The 18,247-nt window shown below is 39.1% G+C and overlaps 1 protein-coding gene across 2 annotated transcripts in view; it reads left to right on the forward strand.

Annotated features, from left to right (window-relative positions):
* The window catches only part of CCDC187 (coiled-coil domain containing 187), a 107,701-nt gene that overhangs the window by 25,027 nt on the left and 64,427 nt on the right, over positions 1 to 18,247 (forward strand). For both annotated transcript variants that reach the window (XM_031954950.1, XM_031954951.1), the window contains exons 5-9: positions 5,000 to 5,712; positions 10,716 to 10,805; positions 14,951 to 15,085; positions 15,959 to 16,605; positions 17,156 to 17,250. In XM_031954950.1, the coding sequence (XP_031810810.1) occupies positions 5,000 to 5,712; positions 10,716 to 10,805; positions 14,951 to 15,085; positions 15,959 to 16,605; positions 17,156 to 17,250 (1,680 nt within the window). The remainder of the gene's footprint in view (positions 1 to 4,999; positions 5,713 to 10,715; positions 10,806 to 14,950; positions 15,086 to 15,958; positions 16,606 to 17,155; positions 17,251 to 18,247) is intronic.

Below are 18,247 nucleotides of genomic sequence, written 5' to 3' on the forward strand. Positions count from 1 at the left end.
ATGCACAGGTTTTCCTTAGTGAACTGCTAGAGATCCATCGTTCAGGGATTTATCCCAAGTTTTAGAGTTTGTTTATACTTTTATTTTCCATCTCCTGGGGAATGATTTTAATAAATTTATTCCCTAAGGAATGGACTATGGACCTCTGCCTATGTTATTTAAAAACAAAATCCCAAGAAGAAGGTGATTCATTTAAGCCTTATCTATTGATATTCCAGACAGTCTAAGAGATCAAAATATCATTCCCTTTGTGGTACCTAAGAAGCCAGGGGGTCATTAGGCTATGGCCAAGCTGGACAGCAGCAGCAAGGCTGGAATCTTCCCCATCAAGGTAACGTATTTATTTCAGAACTTACTTGTAAGGACGAGGGATGATGCGCATATTAGGAAACAGCCTGAGCATGGGAAGTAGGTGATACCAACTGAGGGTAAGCATCTAAGCTGATGGGGAGCAGACCATCTTTGGAAGCAGTTTCCTTCTTATTGAGCCTTTGATTATCTTTGAAATTGGAACCGTTTTCATTAAGTCTGTTATGATGGGGAAACTATCACTTGTAATGTTGTAGCACCTTGGGTAACTTGAATGTATGAACGAATAGAGGCTGGGGAATATTTGTTGAATGCTTACTGAGGGCAAAAACAGTGTGGTGAGTGCTGGAGATACAAAGGGAAAAAAGCAAGATAGTCCTTGCTTTCAAGGAGCTTCCATTCACAAAGGGAAGTTTTAGTTCCAAGTCTGATGTAAAGAGTAGTCATGTATCTTCTTTATTGTGCATTCGTTGATAAAACCATTTCCACTTCTGATGTTGAGTCATTTGACAAGTGTTGAGGATTTTGGTGGTGAGAACTTCCCTTTTCTAAACCTCAGTTTCCTTATCTACAAAATGGGAATAAACCTCACCATAATGGCACCATAAGATCCATGTGATATAGGAAGAGGCAAGCTCAGATTTCTGAATTCTAGCTTCAAGTCCTTCCACTGCTACTTAATGATTCTGTGACCCCTATGCCAGGCATTTAAGCTCTTCCTACCCCCCCCCCCCCGGCAACTCTATTAAAACTGTCTAAATAGGAGAACAGTTGCTAATTTGCACTGATAAGTGGTCTTAGAAGCTCTCCCTACAGAAAAGAAATCACACATCTAGTTTTTTTTTTTATCTTTTTATTTTTCCAAATACATGCAAAGATAGTTTTCAGCATTTACCCTTGTAAAGCCTTGTGTTACAATTTTTTCTCTTTTCCCCTACTCCCTCCCATAGATAGCAAGCAATTCAATCTAGTGAGATTTTTCTAAACATTTTCATATTCATCAAGCTGCTCAAGAAAAATCAGATCAAAAGGTGAAAAAAAGGGGGAAAATAGGAAAAAACCTAAGCAAATAACACAACAAAAATAAGGTGAAAATATTGTGCTTTGATTCATATTCAGTCTCCATAGTTCTCTGGATGCAGATGGCTCTTTCCAGCGCATTTCTATTGAATTGCCTTGAATCACCTCATTGTTGAAAAAAGCCAAGTCCATATCCCATAATCTTCTTGTTGCTATGTACAGTGTTCTCTTGGTTCTACTCACTTCACTTAGCATCAGTTCATCTAAGTCTCTCCAGGCCTCTCTGAAATCATCCTTCTTGTCGTTTCTTGTAGAACAACAAAATTCCATTACATTCATATACCATAACTAATTCATCCATTCCCCAATTGATGGACATCCACTCAGTTTCCAGTTCCTTACTATTACAAAAATGGCTGCTACAAACATTTTTGCACATGTGGGTCCTTTTCCCTTTTTTATGATCTCTTTGGGTTACAGGCCCAGTAGAGGTACATTGTCCTGTTTGATTTCACAGAGTTTTATGAGAATCAAATGAGAAAAGTGTATGTATATTTAATATTATTATATATTTAATTTTGTATTTAATATTTAATTTAATTTTATTTAATATTTGTATTTAATTTAATTTTGTATTTGATATTGTTAGACAGTTTTATTTATTTAATATTATATATAAACAATATGATATATAATAAATAATGTAATATTCATAAAACCTCTTTTAAAAATGTGAAATATTATACAAATATAAAGTGACTGTTAAGCAATCATATGAGAATGGGTGATCTGTCCCAAGGAGAGGACAGATCTGAATTTTCCCCATTACTCTTTTAGCCCCCGTGCCTCCAACTTTTTTTGTTGTTCCCTTCTTGTAAATTGTTGAATGCAGAAATGGTAACCCAGGTATAATGAATTTAATAGCCAATATTGAGCTCATCTGGACATTCTGTGTTTTCTGAGAGCCTCTCTAAATAGTATCAGGTAATTTAACCTATGGCCAAACGTGTTCATTGCATTTGAAACCAAAATTTGTCTTCTTTGTTTCTAATTCATTTGTGAGATACTTTTATTTTCTCTCAAGTTTCTTTTTGGAAATTCAGGGTTGTATTAGAACAGCTATGGGCCACAATGGATAGAGTGCTGAGCCCAAAGTCAGGAAGACTTCTCTTCCTGAGTTCAAATCTAGCCTTAGACACTACTATGTGACCCTGGATAAGTCATTTAACACTATTTGCCTCAGTTTCCCCATTGGTAAAAAAAGCTGAAGAAGGAAATGGCAAAATACTCCAGTATCTCTGCCAAGAAGACCTAAAATAATATCGTGAAGAGTTGGACTCAACTAAACAACAAATGTAGCATTTCCATTTAAAGGATTTTTTTGCCTCCTTCCCCCATTAATCAAGGAATCATTTTACTGTAGAATGGCTTATCTATTCCCTCATTCTCATTCCCTAAGATACATAAGCTTCCTGAATAAACTTCTTAAAGAGGAATTCCCAACTGTGTAATGGAAAAATCTTGCCAGAGATTATTACAGGAGGAGATCCCCTTCTACACACATACACATTAGTTTGGTCATAAGCAGGAAAAAAGGGCAGGCTATTTATCTAAAACAGGATGAGGAAGGGAAAACTATGTCTGCATCCAAGGGTTCATAGAAGAATAAATATGAAGAATATATTCTTAGAAACTAGGACGAGAGGAAGAAATAAGATCACATTCTGATTTGAGATGGTGTCCAGCTCATCTTATAGATAGGGAAACTGAGACCCAGAGAGAGAATGTAATTTGGTTAAGGGCATTAGGTTACTGACATGAGTTTAGGTTAGAAACTATAGTCCTTGAATCCTAAATGCTTTTAGAAATAAGGCCAGAATTTGGAGGCCTCTGAAAAACAATTAGAACCTGCCCCAACTTTTCAGTTGAATTTCTAGAAAGAATATAATGGAGTTGTTAGTATATCCAGTTCTAGAACCACAGATCTAATTCACTTTTTCACCTTTCTCTTGTCTGAGGCTTTCAGATAGAGATGATTTAAATCAATAGTATAGGAACTAGCTGTTCTGTTGATCTGTGTGCTATATGGCTTTTAGAAGGTGGTAGTATGAGTTAACTTAAGAAAGAATCCTATGGACCCAATGTTTTCTAAAACTCTCAGGCTTATGAACTTAAGTATTAAATAAGATCTTGACCAACACCAAGGTCACAGCTTAGTTTTGTGTTTTGTATTGTCATAGACTTATTCCTCTAGCTCAAAAAAAAAATGTGCCCTTTGTCAGAGGGGCTCTGGACAAGAGAGAAAAGAAGGGGCTACTCAGCAAAGCCAGTCTCTACTAAGGGAGTTCAATTCCTATGATGATGGTGGGTCAAGAGCATTCTCCTATATTATGGTTATGTTGTCATAATGTTCTCTTAGAATTCTCCCTCTTGGAGAGGTTAGAATTGAAAGTTTTTGGTGTTTTTTTTTTTTTGTTTTGTTTTGTTTTGTTTTTTTGCCAGCCTTGGGATTAACAGGCCCAAATTGCCTGTGTAGGTTCAGGGTGTCATACTGGCAGTAGATCTGAGTTGCTTTAAGGGATGGAGACATGGCTTGTGTTAGATCAGTAGCTGAATGCTGGATTGCAAACATATATGTAGTAGATTCCCTGGAGTGCTTTTGCACCCTCTGCAATGGGGACTTTTCTTCAGATTTAAGCTGTTGCTTTGTTCCTAGACATTTGTCCTAATAGATTTCCATTATAGGAATTTCCCCTAAGCACTTGTTGTTCTATCATGTCTGACTCTTTGTGATTCCATTTGGAGTTTTCTTGGCAAAGACACTGGAATGGTTTGCCATTTCCTTTTCCATCTCATTTTACAGGTGAGGAAACTGAGGCAAACAAGGTGAAGTGACTTTCCCAAGTTCACACAGCTAGTAAGAGTCTGAGGTCATATTTGAGCTCAGGAAGATGAGTATTCCCAACTCCAGGCCTGGCATTCTGTGCACTGCACACCCAACCTGTTCTCAAACCCTGCTAACAAGGCAGTTGTAGACTCAGTAATATATAGTTAATCTTTCCTGAGAATGGAGGGAAGGGACAGAGAATGAGTAAAGAAGAGGAGGTATGATTGTACAGTTTACTTCCTATGAAGAAAGAGTTTCTCTATGGAAAGTTAGGATTACAAGTCAGTAAATTTGAATTCAAATCTTAACTATTTCTATGTGATGCTGGGCTAGAATGACATAACATCTTCATGCTCTCCACCTGTGAAATGGTAATAAAATTGGTCCTTCTCTTACCATTACCTGAGTGAAGTACTTGGAAGTGGAGCTTTAGGAGAAAATTTCTGTAATAAATTTTAGCCCAGATGATAAGCATATATACCGAGAGACCGCTTTTCCTACTGAGCCTGTGCACCCTGGAGACAAGGTGTTCAATGTGGTGTCATCATCACTTGTCAGGTAGGTCCCATCTTGAATATAGCCTGTTGAGTTTGTCTTAAACCATAGGCATATTGAATCCATAGATTCCGAGACATGGAAGGGGCATCCTTCATGCATCAGGTCGAGTTCCCTGCCTTTGGTCTTGGAGTTTTGGTTTTAGATGGTTTTCTTCTGTAAGCTTGGATTCTTCTTCACTTGACTGGTTGGGTTGATTTTTGTGTGTTTTTCCTTTTCCCTCATAAGGGAAAACTGGCACAATGCTAGTCCTGCCTATGCCAAACTGAGAATGCCTCATTTTTCTGAGGACTACAACATGGCAGCTGCATCAGTGTCACCCTGGGTCTTTCGGGAGTCAGTTATCTTCAGAGAAGAACCAGATGGCAAGACTTACGGTGGACGAGTAACTCATTTGAATCCTGTGATTTTTGGCCCAGTGTGGAAAGAGCAGGACTTTAACTACCCACCTGAACCAGAGAGAATGTGTACAACTAGTGACTGGCCCTCCAAAATGCCCGTCTTTATTCCCGTTCAGTCGGGAAGCCATCATCAGTTCTTGAATCACCCAAGTGACCCCTGGAGGGAAAAGTCACCTCAGCCAGTTGAGTCTCCCACTAATTTTCAGAGATGGCCATTGACAGGGGTAAAGAGAGCTTTCCCTGAATCCCAGCTGGAGCAGCTGAGGGAGAAGATCCGGGCACAGAAACATCGACATGCTAATGTTTTCCCTACCTCCTTCCAAGCTCGCTCTGGGACCCCCCAAACTCTGCCCTGGAAGCACGTGCCAAAGAGAAGCGTCTCCAAAATGAAGTTAGCTGCTTCAAAGCCAGCCCACCCGGGCCAAGTCTCGGCTTCCAGCCCAGATCCCTCTGACACTCACCATGCCGTTTCCCACAAATTTATACCAAAGAGAAAGAGCTACAGAGTTAGATTTGCATTATCAACGCCAATAGACGCACGTAAGTAACACTACTTCTTTAAATAGGAAACTATGGTGGACAGATGGAGGAAAGGAACTGGTGGTAGGAGGCTTGAGAGCCACAAAAGCCATGAAAGACAAAATGAGGTCATGGGGTAGAAAGAATACAAAGAGTGCCTCTTCCGCATTCATAGGATCAGGATTCAAATTGTGCCTTGGACACACTCTGTGCAACCTTGGGGCAAGTCATTTAAATTTCCTGCTTTTTTAATATGTAAAATGAGGGTATTGGTCCAAGTGGCCTCTGAAGTCTCTTTCAGCTTTAGGTTTTGGTTCTGCTGAGAAGGGAAGCAGAAAGCAGTCTGGTAGAGATAATGTTAACATTTACTTATTAATAATAATAATATAATGAGTATATAAGGAAGGTACCAGACAAAATTTGAAGATCATTGACCATTCTGGTGTGGCTGCTTTATATAAACAAGTTGGTCAATGGCATCAGGAGGAGAAATAATAGGGAAAGGGGGAAGAGTTGGGTTATGAGAAGCAGTGTAAGATGTCACTATTTCACAAAAAATGAGTTCAGAGAGGAATCTATGCAAGGATGGCTATAATGGGCAATATTTAAGCATATAATACAAGGGGTTACAAAAATAGTGTGTTGTTCAGTTATATCCAGCTTTTCATGTAGGGTGTTCTTGGCAAAGATGTTGAACTGGTTTTCCATTTACTTTTCCAAGCTCATTACAGATCCAATCTCCCCCCACCTCAAAATTTTGACAGTGCTTGGCACAATGTCCTGCCCCCAGTAGGTGCTAATGGAATATTTATGGGATAATTAATGAATATTAACCATCCTTGTCATAGTCTTTGGGTTTCTTGGTAAATATTCTAGAGTGGTTTGCCATTTCTTTCTCCAGCTCATTTTATAGATGAGAAACTGAGACAAGCAGGGTTAAATGACTTGCCTAGGATCCCAGAGGTAGGATTTGAACTCAGGGAAATGAGTCATACTGGTTCCAACCCCAATGTTCTACCCACTGCACTACCCAATTGCCCTATCTTACCAACAGACATGTCAATTAGCATCTAATATATTTCTCATGATGCCTAATCTAATTATGATTCTTTTATATGGAATTTCTCAAAGAATAATTAGTATTTGCAGTAGGGTACAGTCAAATCTCAATTACTTATCCTTTTTGTACCTATCCTCAAATGTGCTTTTAGGCTATATTCCCAGAAATCTTGAATTGGTTTCACATTATTTTAAACCATTAGGTATATGTTAATATTATAGATGTTATATGAAATTACATATTGTATCCACATTAATATTCTTTAAGCAAAAGTCCCTTTCACCTGGCATATAGTGGGCACTCAATGGATATTTGCTGATACAAATTGAAAACATGACCTTATAAAACCAAGAGCACAAATCTCTTTTAGCCTTTGTCCCTTCTCTCCCTTCTTTTCTCCTTTCTTCTTTTTCACTGGTGCTTCTAGCTTTACCCAATCTTGATCTAGTTCTTTTGATTCCAAAGCCAACAATCTTTCCACTGTATCTTTTTTTTTTTTTTTTTTGATTGGGTTAATCCCCACAATTACTTTCCCATAGAGTTGCATATATTGAACAGTTTGTGTACGTGTGTGTGTGTGTGTGTGTGTGTGTGTGTGTGTGCGTTTATGTCACTAGAAGCTAGACCCTTGGCAAAAAAGAATACCATTACTTTAAATAATATCTTACAAATAGTAATTAATAAAATTTCTTAGTTTGTGTGTGATTCTTTGAGGGGTCAAGACTGACAAAAACCTCTCTGTATTTCTTCCCCCATTGAATCTAGTATGAAAGTAGATAGGTCAACCTCAAGCTGAACTGTCAGGGCTGACTTCTGTTTGATTGATAAAGATGATGGCAGGAGCTTTTCCCTTTTGCAGCCATCTCTAATTTAATGTCCCTATGGTCATTAGCAGCATTCTGAAATGGCTTGAGAGTACTCACCCCCACCCCCTCACAGCCTGACTTTGGCAGTTGGCTGAGTATTAAATGCTGTTGGCCATTGCTAATGGCTCTGTTGAAGATTCCAGTGACATCTGACCAATTTATAAGCCATTTTTTCCCCTACCTGTAGGGATTGCTGAATATCCATTAGCGTAACACTGCCAGCAATTATTGTTCATTCTGTGATCTCAATCTATAAGTCCCATCATTTACAGGCTGGTGTCATTTATATTTTCTAAAGTGTCTGCATTTTAATCTCCCTACTTATCCCAGCTCTGGGAATGAGGTGCTTTGTCTGGCTTGGTTCAGAGAGGAAGGAGAAGCCCTTTTAAGGAGTTTGTAAAGAGTCTTTTCCTACCATTCAAGTGTTTTTGTCGGGGAGAATCCAAACCCACTCCTGTCTAAGGAAGAGTTGATTTTTGTAGCATCTTGTGAAAACTGAGGAATCATGCAAACATCCTTTAATAGGTTACTGGCCTTGTAATTTCAAGCATGGGAAAAAGGAGATCTTCTGGTTTTGTTGTATTAGGTAGCCATAGACTATCCCCTAACCTGCCACAGACTGATCCTCTAAGGTGGCAGCATCTTGTAATAGAAAGACCACTATGCCAGGAAACTCAGAGTTTAGTCCTGGTTCTTTCCCTAATGGATGTGTGACCTTTGGCAAGTCATTGACAATCTCTTCCCTAGTAAAAATAAGGGAACTGATTGAATTAGGTGATCTCTCAGATTTTTCTAGCCTCAATAATCTTTGATTTTATCCCCGACTGCAGACTCTTCTGTCAGCCCTAGTGTGCTACTGAGCTGTTTGTCTCCATCAATCAGCAATCATTTATTAAATGCCTACTGTGTAGGTCAGGTACTGTGCTAGGCAATGGGGATAGAAATTCAAAAGCAGCTTAGGTCCTACTTTAAATAAAAGAGCTTATATGTGTGTATGTGTGCATATATATACATATACATCTGTCTGTTAATCTATTTATTGGTATAGAAAATACATATAAAAACAAAATACAAGGTAACCTTGAAGAAGTTGATGGTAGTAGTAGCACCTGGGAAAACTGGCAAATCTTCACCCTTTTATCTCTTGCCTTCTCTAGGGAAGATTGTGTTTGAATTATATTTTGAAGTAATATGAGGCTAATAGGAGGCAGTCTAAATTAGGGGAGGAATCTAGGGATGGAACACGATCACAGCAAAGGTAAAGAAATGAGGAATGTGACTATGTACAAGGTTATGGCTGATTCAGCACATTCTAACTCTGCCAATGGAAATATGGGTTCTAAAACCTTGTTCTACTCAACTGATAGTGTCTATCTAGATGGGGAAGGGAAGGCAAAGGAAGGGAATAAGCATTTATTAAGTACCTACTTTATACATTAGGTATTATGCTAAACATTTTACAAATATTACCTCATTAATCTTCATAATAATCCTGAGAGGTAAAGTTATTTTCATTCTCATTTTACAGATGAGGAAACTGAGCCAAGAGAGTTAAATAATTTGCCCAGGGTCACACAACTAGTAAGTGTCTGAAACAGGATTTGAACTCGGGCTTTTCTAATCCAGGACAATGTTCTACTATGCCATGTGCTTTCTTTTTTAAGGACTCCATGAATAATTTTTAACAGTGATACAATATAAAGATCTTAATGAGTTCTTTTCATCAGTCACTTTCTAGGACCATGTCACTGTCTTCACTACCAAAGTCCCCAAGAATCAATAGATAAAGGAGCATGCAATGGAAAGAATATGTTCACCTCTATTGTTTTGGTGTCTAACTTGATGGTATCTGGCCATCATTTCTAAGTTGTTACTCTACTAATTTCCAAATGAGACAACTAGGTGGTGCAGCAGATAGCATCCTGGACCTGGAGTCAAGAAGACTCATTTTCTTGAATTCAAATCTGGTTTCATTTGTAAAATAAGCTGGAGAAGGAAATAGCAAACTACTATAGTGTCCTTGCCAAGAAAACCCAAATGGGGTCATGAAGAATCAAACAACAATTACAATGACAACAGTTTCTAAATTGAATATATACATAGCCAGCTGTCAATTATATGTATATGGGTTGAAAAGCAGTAATCCAGATGGTAAAACTATTTTGGGGTCATTTCCCAAATCATTTCTGTATTTAACTCAAAGTGTACAGTATGACTAAGGCATTAAATCTAACTTTCAGTTATGTTGATCTTAGATTAATGCAAAAATGAGTTTGGGGGTATCAGAAAGAAGACAGCCTAAAATTAAGTGAATGCTTGTATAGGAATGACCAATTGCCCTAGAACTCGGGGCATTTTAACTTGGGGTCTATGGATTTTTTAAAAATTTTGAATAACCATATTTCAATATAATTGGTTTCTTTTGTAGTCCAATGTATTTTATTTTATGAATTTAAAAACATTCTGAAAAAAGATTCATAGGCTTCGCCAGACTGTAAGGCCCCACCCCCAGCCCAAAACACACACAGAGTTTGCTCCTGCCTCAGATAATCGCACAAAGATAATGGAGGTTGGGTTGTTTTTGTTTTGTTTATTTTTAGGGTTTTGAAGTAGTTTTAGGAGTGGTTATTGCATACAGTGTCTCTACTAGATTGTATCCTCTATAATTTATTAATTATAATAATAGCTCACCTTTTGATAGCAATTTAGATTTTACAAGTTCTTTTCTCACAACAACTCTGAGAGATATGTTGTATGCTTTATTACACCCATTTTACAGATGAGAAGGCAACCTCTGAGTAAATGGCTTACTCAAGATCACACAACTAGTGATTTAAGATGAGGGATCATATCTAGGGATCTTGACTCTAAAATAAAAGAGCTCTTTCTGTTATTACATCATGTGATCCCATTCCTGAGCTTCCTTGACTCAATAACTAATTTTATGATGATGCTTATTTAACTTTAGGCTTGTAAATGGAAATAGATACCTTGGTAGTTATTGTAGTCAATAATTGCTTTCTCTCTCTCTCTCTGTCCTCTTTCTCTCTCCATCCTTCTCTCTGTCTATCTCCTCTCCTACTCCAAATACCATCAAGATCAAAGGGATAAAAATAAAACTACAGTGACCAAAAGCTGCCAGGTATCTTCTCAGTCACTTTCTCTTGGAAAACAGCTAAAAGGCCAAGGTAAGTTGTTTTTGTTGCTGTTTTGTTTTGTTTTTAAAGGGGGGGGGGAGGCAAAGAGACTTCAAAGTCAAATAAAAACTTTAAAGAAAAACAAACAAAATCACTTTGGTTAATAGTCTAGAGAAAAAGATTAGCTGGAATAATGAGGAAATGGGGGTTAGAGTAGAATGCAGCTCTATGGATTCTCTTTGTGACCTTTAGAAAGTCCCTGACCTGGGCCAAGTAGGATAGATGAGCTTATTCAATTAGGAGTCAGTAAACATTCTGGCAGTATTAATAATACTCCAGATCTCTGCTAGGATATCATCTTTGGGAGGCTAGCCAGAATGACTCTTTGCATGGGTTAAGAACTGATTCTACCAAAGTGAATTTTCTTCTGGAATAAAGGATACTGATTGATACACGAAATTCTGGGTACAGATTTCAGTTCTGCTGATGAATTTTAATAGAGTTTCCTATCTCTGGGCTTTCATTTTCCCATATGCAAAGTAAGAACTACAATCCTGAACTGCTTCAAGAGTAGGAACTGTAAAAATGTCTTCTGTTAAATACCTTGGATCTGTAATCCAAAGTTACTATTCACAGAATTGTTAATTAGTAACTTACCCATTTCTGTTCATAGGACAAAGCAACAAAAGATTGTGGAAAAAGTGAAAATAATGTCCTACCATATATTCATATAAATGGTGCAAGATATTTCTAGGTGAGAAGGGAAGGCTTAAATGGTTGCGGGGGGGAGGTGTCAGTTGTTATTAGATCAGACATGTTTATGAAAAAACAAAGGAATGCTGAGCCAGAGTGGGGGAGAAATCCTTCAGAGCTTATTCAGTACTTTGAATGTGAATTTAGGGATGCTGTGAGCATAATCAGCTAGGTGCAAAAAAAGGTTATTTAAAATGCTTAAAATATAAAATAATTTTCTTCCTTCATCATACCCTCCCCCTTTTTGTTTTAATGGATCACTTGAAAAATGACCTGCTCTCTTTCTGAGACTGGGTCACAAGACCATGCCATGTGGCACATTCATCATTGTAGCCGCCAATGTCACCAAGTCCGTGTTGACCATTAGTTCCTGTCAGTGACGAAGTCAAAGCAGGGCTCAAAAGAGATGAATTGGGGGTCAGGGGTCAGAGTCACAAGACCTGGGAATTGGATGAATTATAAATTTGCTGTAGTTAACAAAAAATTAAATCACAATAGTTATAAAATATTCATCTGTCCAGGCAGCAGGAAAATGGAGCCGAATGTTTAATTTTAGATGATAGCACATTGCTTTGCATTTTTTATCAGAGATTAAGTTGTTGCCAAGTCTTTGATCCCATACTTGGGGATTTAATTCATTTTCATAAACTAAAAATTCTTTTTAAAAAATTAATTAAGATTAGATTACTTGGGGTGGGGGAGAGTTAGGGTGAAAGATGTATCCAAAGGACTCATTAATTTGCTTGCTACTCCCAGGGCAGTCTTATAGTCAAGCTAAACATTTGGATGAGTGAAAATTTGAGTTGGGGGTGCTCAATATAAGAGTGGGCATGCCAGAAACTACACCTAATGCCAACGGGAAACTTCAGATGATGTTAAGCAGCTTCCATTATTGCTGGCCAGATGGGTTCCATGAGTGATCTTAATGATTCCTGGGAATTAAAGATTAGGTCAGAGGTGGAAACTGTTGGAGCTTGAACCTAATGGATCCAAGTGAAGTGAAAGGGATGGGAGGATTAATGGAAACCTTATATTCAGGATAATTTACATCTCAAAAGAGCAAGGAAAGTATTCCTGTTTAATGGAAAAAGCATTGGACCTGGAAATAGAAACCTGATACTAATTCCAGCTTTGTCACTGTGTGAGGTTGGGCAAGTCATTTTACTTTTCAGGACTTTCTTTTCTTCATTGATAAAATAGAATATGATCTAAATGCAATGGGATGACACATTGGATATAGTGTAGGGTCTGGAATCAGAAAGACTCGTCTTTCCAAGTTCAAATCTGGTCTCAGAAACGTACTAGCTGTGTGACCCTGGACAAGTCACTTAACCCCATTTGCCTCGTTTCCTCATCTGTAAAATGATCTGGAGAAGGAAATGGAGAAGGAATGTTTGCCAGAAGAACCCTAAATTGGGTCACGAAGAATCAGATACAACTGAAATAAATAAAAACACAACAAATTATCTAAATGACTTTTAAGTTCCCTTCTGACAGTCTAATTCTGCTCTTAGGTTTCATTTCGATAATTAAGATGCTTGCAATTTCTGAATTTCATTAACTCAGTTGAACAGAGAATTGTACTAATAGAGATGATGGTGATAGCAATGATAATATTAACAGTCTTTGCATGAGTCAGTATGTATCCCAGACACAAACTGAGGCCCTAAGCTCTGGGTCAAGGTAATCATTTTCTTAGATTCCATTATAGATGACTATTCCTTGGCCCTGGCCATAGGCTAACACCATTCTATGGATGTGTATCTGGGGACACACAATGATTTTCTCATTCACGACAGCTCTTTCATGTCCTTTTTACATCCCTATTGCTTTGCACATAACAGGTTTATTTAAACTTTTTGAATTGAATTGGGCACAGGGAGAACTTGGAGAAAATAGAGGCACAACTCATAGTGTTTGCTAGCAGTCATGATAGGTAAGAGTCAATACTCTCAGCTGTGATCTATACTTCGGATAATTCCTCCCTAAGTGTCCAGTGGCCAGCATCATGGACACTGACATTGCTTGTGTTGAGTTAATTTTTATTCCAAAACTTCCAGTTCCCAGGAAGGAAAATCGTAGTAGCAAATCCTGTCCTGTTATAGTCCTCTGCCAAAGAAGACCAATAGCTTATTGCGAAGGTCAGCATTGGCTGAGGATAACAGGAACAGGAACAGGACTTTATCAACTTAATGCCAGCCTGTCAGTGGATTTGGAGAGATCAGAGATCTTGTGGATTATTTACATCCTTTATTGGCAATCCTGCAATCTGAGCGGCTCAACAAAGCTTTATTGGATAGAATGAGAGAGAGAAAGAAAGAGACAGAGACAGAAAGGAAAAAGAGAGAGAGAGAGACAGAGAGGGGAGAGAGAGAAACATCTCAAGTGTCTGTTGGTAGAGATTGTCTATGTATTTGTAATGATCTTGGTGCTGCTATTGGCATTTGGTGAATGTAATCTGAAATTATGAAGTAAAACCTTGATAAATGGTGTTTATTATATGACAACATTTATTAAAGAAAACTCATTTGTGTTTGTGATGTGGTAGATCGTTTATTTTTGCATTATACAGGGCCTCTCATTCTGCCTGGGCTAGGAGCTTTCATTGATTCTCTTTCTCTATTCCTGCTGACTTGCACCAGTTTAAAATCAAATTAGTTTACTCTCATGAGGTGCAAATCATCAAAAATAAAATGATATTTCCATTAACCCTCACTCTGGCTCACTAGGCAGTCCATTGAGCTTGAGTTACGTTAGTGATGATGCTCTCCCCTTGGCTAAGGAGGCGATTTGGTTTGCAGGATAGGCCTCCCATTAGGTTAACAAGTTGCTGTGCTGGGAAGGCCAAAAGAGTCAAGGAAGCCAGTTCATTTTGGTCAGTCCCCAAGCCTTGGCTTTCTCATTTGTTGATAAAGAGCATGGTGAGGGGGAGGTAAGCGTTTGGGGAAATGCCGTTCTCCTCATCTCCTGAATGGTTTGGTATTTTATCATTTTCAAAACACGTTCACATCCACTTTCTCATTTGATGCTTATTAAGTAGCTCTGTGCTAAGTAGGGAAGGTGGTGTCCCTCTGGGTAACAGCTGAGGAAAGCAAAGCTGAGAAGGGTAGGGGAGTAATTTGCCTGTGGTCCTCAGGGAAGACATGGCAGGACTAGGGCCCACATTCTTTCCTCCACTATAGGGTACCTATGCATGGAGAGCTCACAGCTCACATTAAGTCTGGGAAGTATGATTTCCTTTTCTCATGACAAACCTTCAGGGTAAGCATTGTAAATGTTCTTGCCATTTTTTCAGATGAAGGAAGAGAAGTTCAACTTATCTGTTATGTGTGGCTAATTAATGTGGTAGAATTGGGACTCCATCAGCCTAACCTGAATTTCCCTGTCCCCAGTGCTCCAGAGGAGCTCCACTGCATCTAGGGGCTGTATGTTTTTTCTTTAAGATGCTAAGGTGACTGGCGTTTCTGCATGGAGAAAGGGACAGAGGCTTGCGAGGCTCCTCCTTGGGCCCCCTCCCACGTTTCTCCAGCTCCAGAAAAGGGCTCTCTCCGGAGGCCTGGCCGCCACAAAGGAGTCAGGTATTTGGTGCTTCTCTGGAAATGGAATTCTCTCCTGAGTTTCTACTTCAGTTGTGGTCAGGTGGTACACATGTTGTATGGGAAGGGAAGGGAGGAACTGGACAAGAAACTAGAAAAGAACTGAACTCATGCTATCTGGGGCCCTTCTCCAGAATATCTCCCATGCTGACCCATCAGTGACACCTGAAATTAGAGAACATCAAATGCTTCATATTTGTAGGGGGTAAACATGGCCCTCTCCAAGGACCCATTTTCAAATATAAAACTTTTTAGGGAGAATTTTTTTTGGGGGGGGATTTCTTAAATTCTAACTAATCATTACCAAAAAAATTCAAATCAAAAATTTAAAAAGATCACACATATAAATTATTAATCATTAGGAATTTGTTTTTAAGTCAAATTAGTAAATATTATTCTTTTCCTGGTCCCTTTGACACTTTTTTCAGTGCATTAAAATCTATTGTTGCTAATTGTAGCTGTGGAAAAATAATCTGTTTTGTGTGTAATGTTGTAGTTCTGATTCTGCTTTCTTTATGTTCTATTGCTTTGCTTCCTGTAAGTCTTTCTGTATTCATATGTCAGTGGGAATAAGATTATTAGTCAGTTTCCTCCCTGACATGTGAGATGGGGCAATGTACAGATCCTGGCCACCTGGGGATGTAGGAGAAATATTTCAAACTCAGTAAGGACTATGTAATCCTGGGTTGTCTGACACTGTGGCTTCTGGAGAAAGGCTATGGGGAATAAATCTGGGCAAAGTCCTTTCCCAGTACCCCCTTGAATTTCATCCCCATGGTGGCTAGTCTTGATCTTTCTCCCAACATTGCTTTACCTCCTCCTGCTTCCTTAATATTTCCGTGACTATGTTTTCAGGACTGACAGAGAAGACTCAAAAATCTGAGCACATACCACCCTCCACCCGAGATATAAACAACCAGAAAGGAGCAGCTCCTCTCCGTGGGAACTCCCAGAACTCTCCAGAAAGTTCAGCACAAGTAGGCTGTGGTGGTTCTGAATCATTCCATAGGATCTTAAACTTTTTGAAAAATCTCCAATCACGTGTTCAAGACAAGGCAGATCACAAAAGAACACGGCCCCAGTCTCCAAAGATCGCGTCTACCAAGAAAGCAGGCAAGTCAGAATGTCATTCAAAATCTCAAAATGCAGCAGTGAGAAGGAATCTTCAATTTGTCTCAGGAGGAAAGAACCTCTCTTCAAGGATGGGTAGTTCTGGGACATCAAAAGCACCTGGAAAAGAAAATGCCTGCCAACGGACTCTCAAAAAAACAAATAAGGGTGTCCCTCGTCCCTGTGTCACTGCAGAAATGCAGGAATTGATGAATCAAAAAGTATCTGAAAGAAAGAAAAGATGCCTTGAAGCCAAAATATATGTAAAGAAAGCCTTGGAGTCAAGAGATAAGTTGCAGAATGTAAAAGAGAAAGAAATTCCATTCAAGAAGTTGAATGCCAAAGTCTTACAAATGTCATCCAAGAATATTGGTTCTGAGCAACAATCCAAAGTAAGTGCTTGATGGGAAGATTGTTGGCTGGGTGGTTCTGGCCCCTGGTCTTTTATTCTCTGGTGTATTAGCTCAAGTGATTTAAATTAGAGCATACAGGTCCCATGGGGAGTGAATCCAAGAGTCATATCCAAGCGGACCAGTACCACTCTTTTCCATGATCACAGCAATGTCAATCATCTTGAAATTTGCATATCGTTTGGAAGGATCAGGAAAGGGCATGGGAATATTCAGTTCAGGTAATCCCCACTGGTGGAGGGACAACTTGGAGTTTTCCTATATTCTTAAGAGGTCAAGATTTCCATCCTACAATGTAAGATAGCGCTTTGAAGATGAGGGTGTGGATGTTGGGAGAAATTTTTACCTTACTGTGCTCCTTTAATCCAGATTGAAGACAACCTTCCACGTTGCAAAAAGACTCTCATATGTCTCTTCTACCTTTTTCCCAAGCAGAAACTTATGATGCCCTTCCCTTTTTCAGTGTTGATGCTTCACATACACCGATACTAGACCAGTGTTTGTTGAAATATTGGTTATTTTTCCCACTTAGGCCCAGGAAGCCACGGAAAACAAAAGGGAGGCAGCTCTAGAGCATGAAAAGCAGATGTTGGGCACTGTGTTAAATAATAAAGAGCTTCAAGACAGGTGGGTATAAAGTAAACATTTATTGGGTGCCTACTGTGTTCAGAGTTTGTGGAATATACACAAATCAGATAAGCCATTGTGCCTGAAATGGTTGGTTTTAGCAAGGGGATGACACAAATAACAGATAACCGTGATGTCCAACACTGTGTAGGGAGTGCATTTGTGAGGTGTGATGTCAAATGTAAGTGAGGTCCAAGGGGGATGACAGCTCCATGAAGGAGATGGGATATACGTGGAACTTTAAAGATTGGGGAGGGATTAAGTAGGCAAAGAGGGTGAAAGCTATTCTGGCCATAGAGAACAGCATAACAACAAAGAGTGGAGGCAAGGGGAAAGTTGGTGTGTTTGGGGAAGAGAGAGAAGTCAGGTTTGTGTGGACACAGAAGACCTGAGGATGGGGACCCAGAAGAGAAAGCTGCAAAGGAAGGCAAGGGCCTGATTGTGAAGGTCCTTGAATGCCAGACAAAGGAGTCTGGACAGTACATCTTTGAGCAGAGGAAAGACATGGCCAAATGGGGTAGAAGAGAGATTATTCTGACAACCATGGGGCAGAGAGGAAGTAGATGGGTGGGAAGATCCGTAGGACACTATTGCAAAGAATAAGTAGGCAGAAATGTGGTAAGGCAATAGCAGGGGAATAGAGAGCAAGCGGTGATGAGAGGGAATACCAACATATAGTGAACAGGAGTTGGTTATACGAAGTCAGAGAGAAAGAAGACTCAGAAAGTCTCCTTAAATGACTCCTTAAGGGTTAGGAAGGCTGCAAAAGGAACTCTGGCTCTGTCTCATGAGCACAGTGAGGGCGTTTCAGGGGCATGAATCAGAAGGAGAGCCTTGGTAAGAATTGGCTCGGGAGAATTTGAACTTATACCACTGCTCAGATGTTTCAGTTTTCAAATTCTGCCTATGGGCACATATACCCTTACTTGACTTCTCAATGTGCAAGAATGAGGATACTTCAGGAGCTTTGTTTCTCAGTTATGAAAATGTAGGGTTT

The sequence above is a fragment of the Sarcophilus harrisii genome, chromosome 2 (assembly GCF_902635505.1).
Source record: "Sarcophilus harrisii chromosome 2, mSarHar1.11, whole genome shotgun sequence".
NCBI classification, from domain to species: Eukaryota; Metazoa; Chordata; class Mammalia; order Dasyuromorphia; family Dasyuridae; genus Sarcophilus; species Sarcophilus harrisii.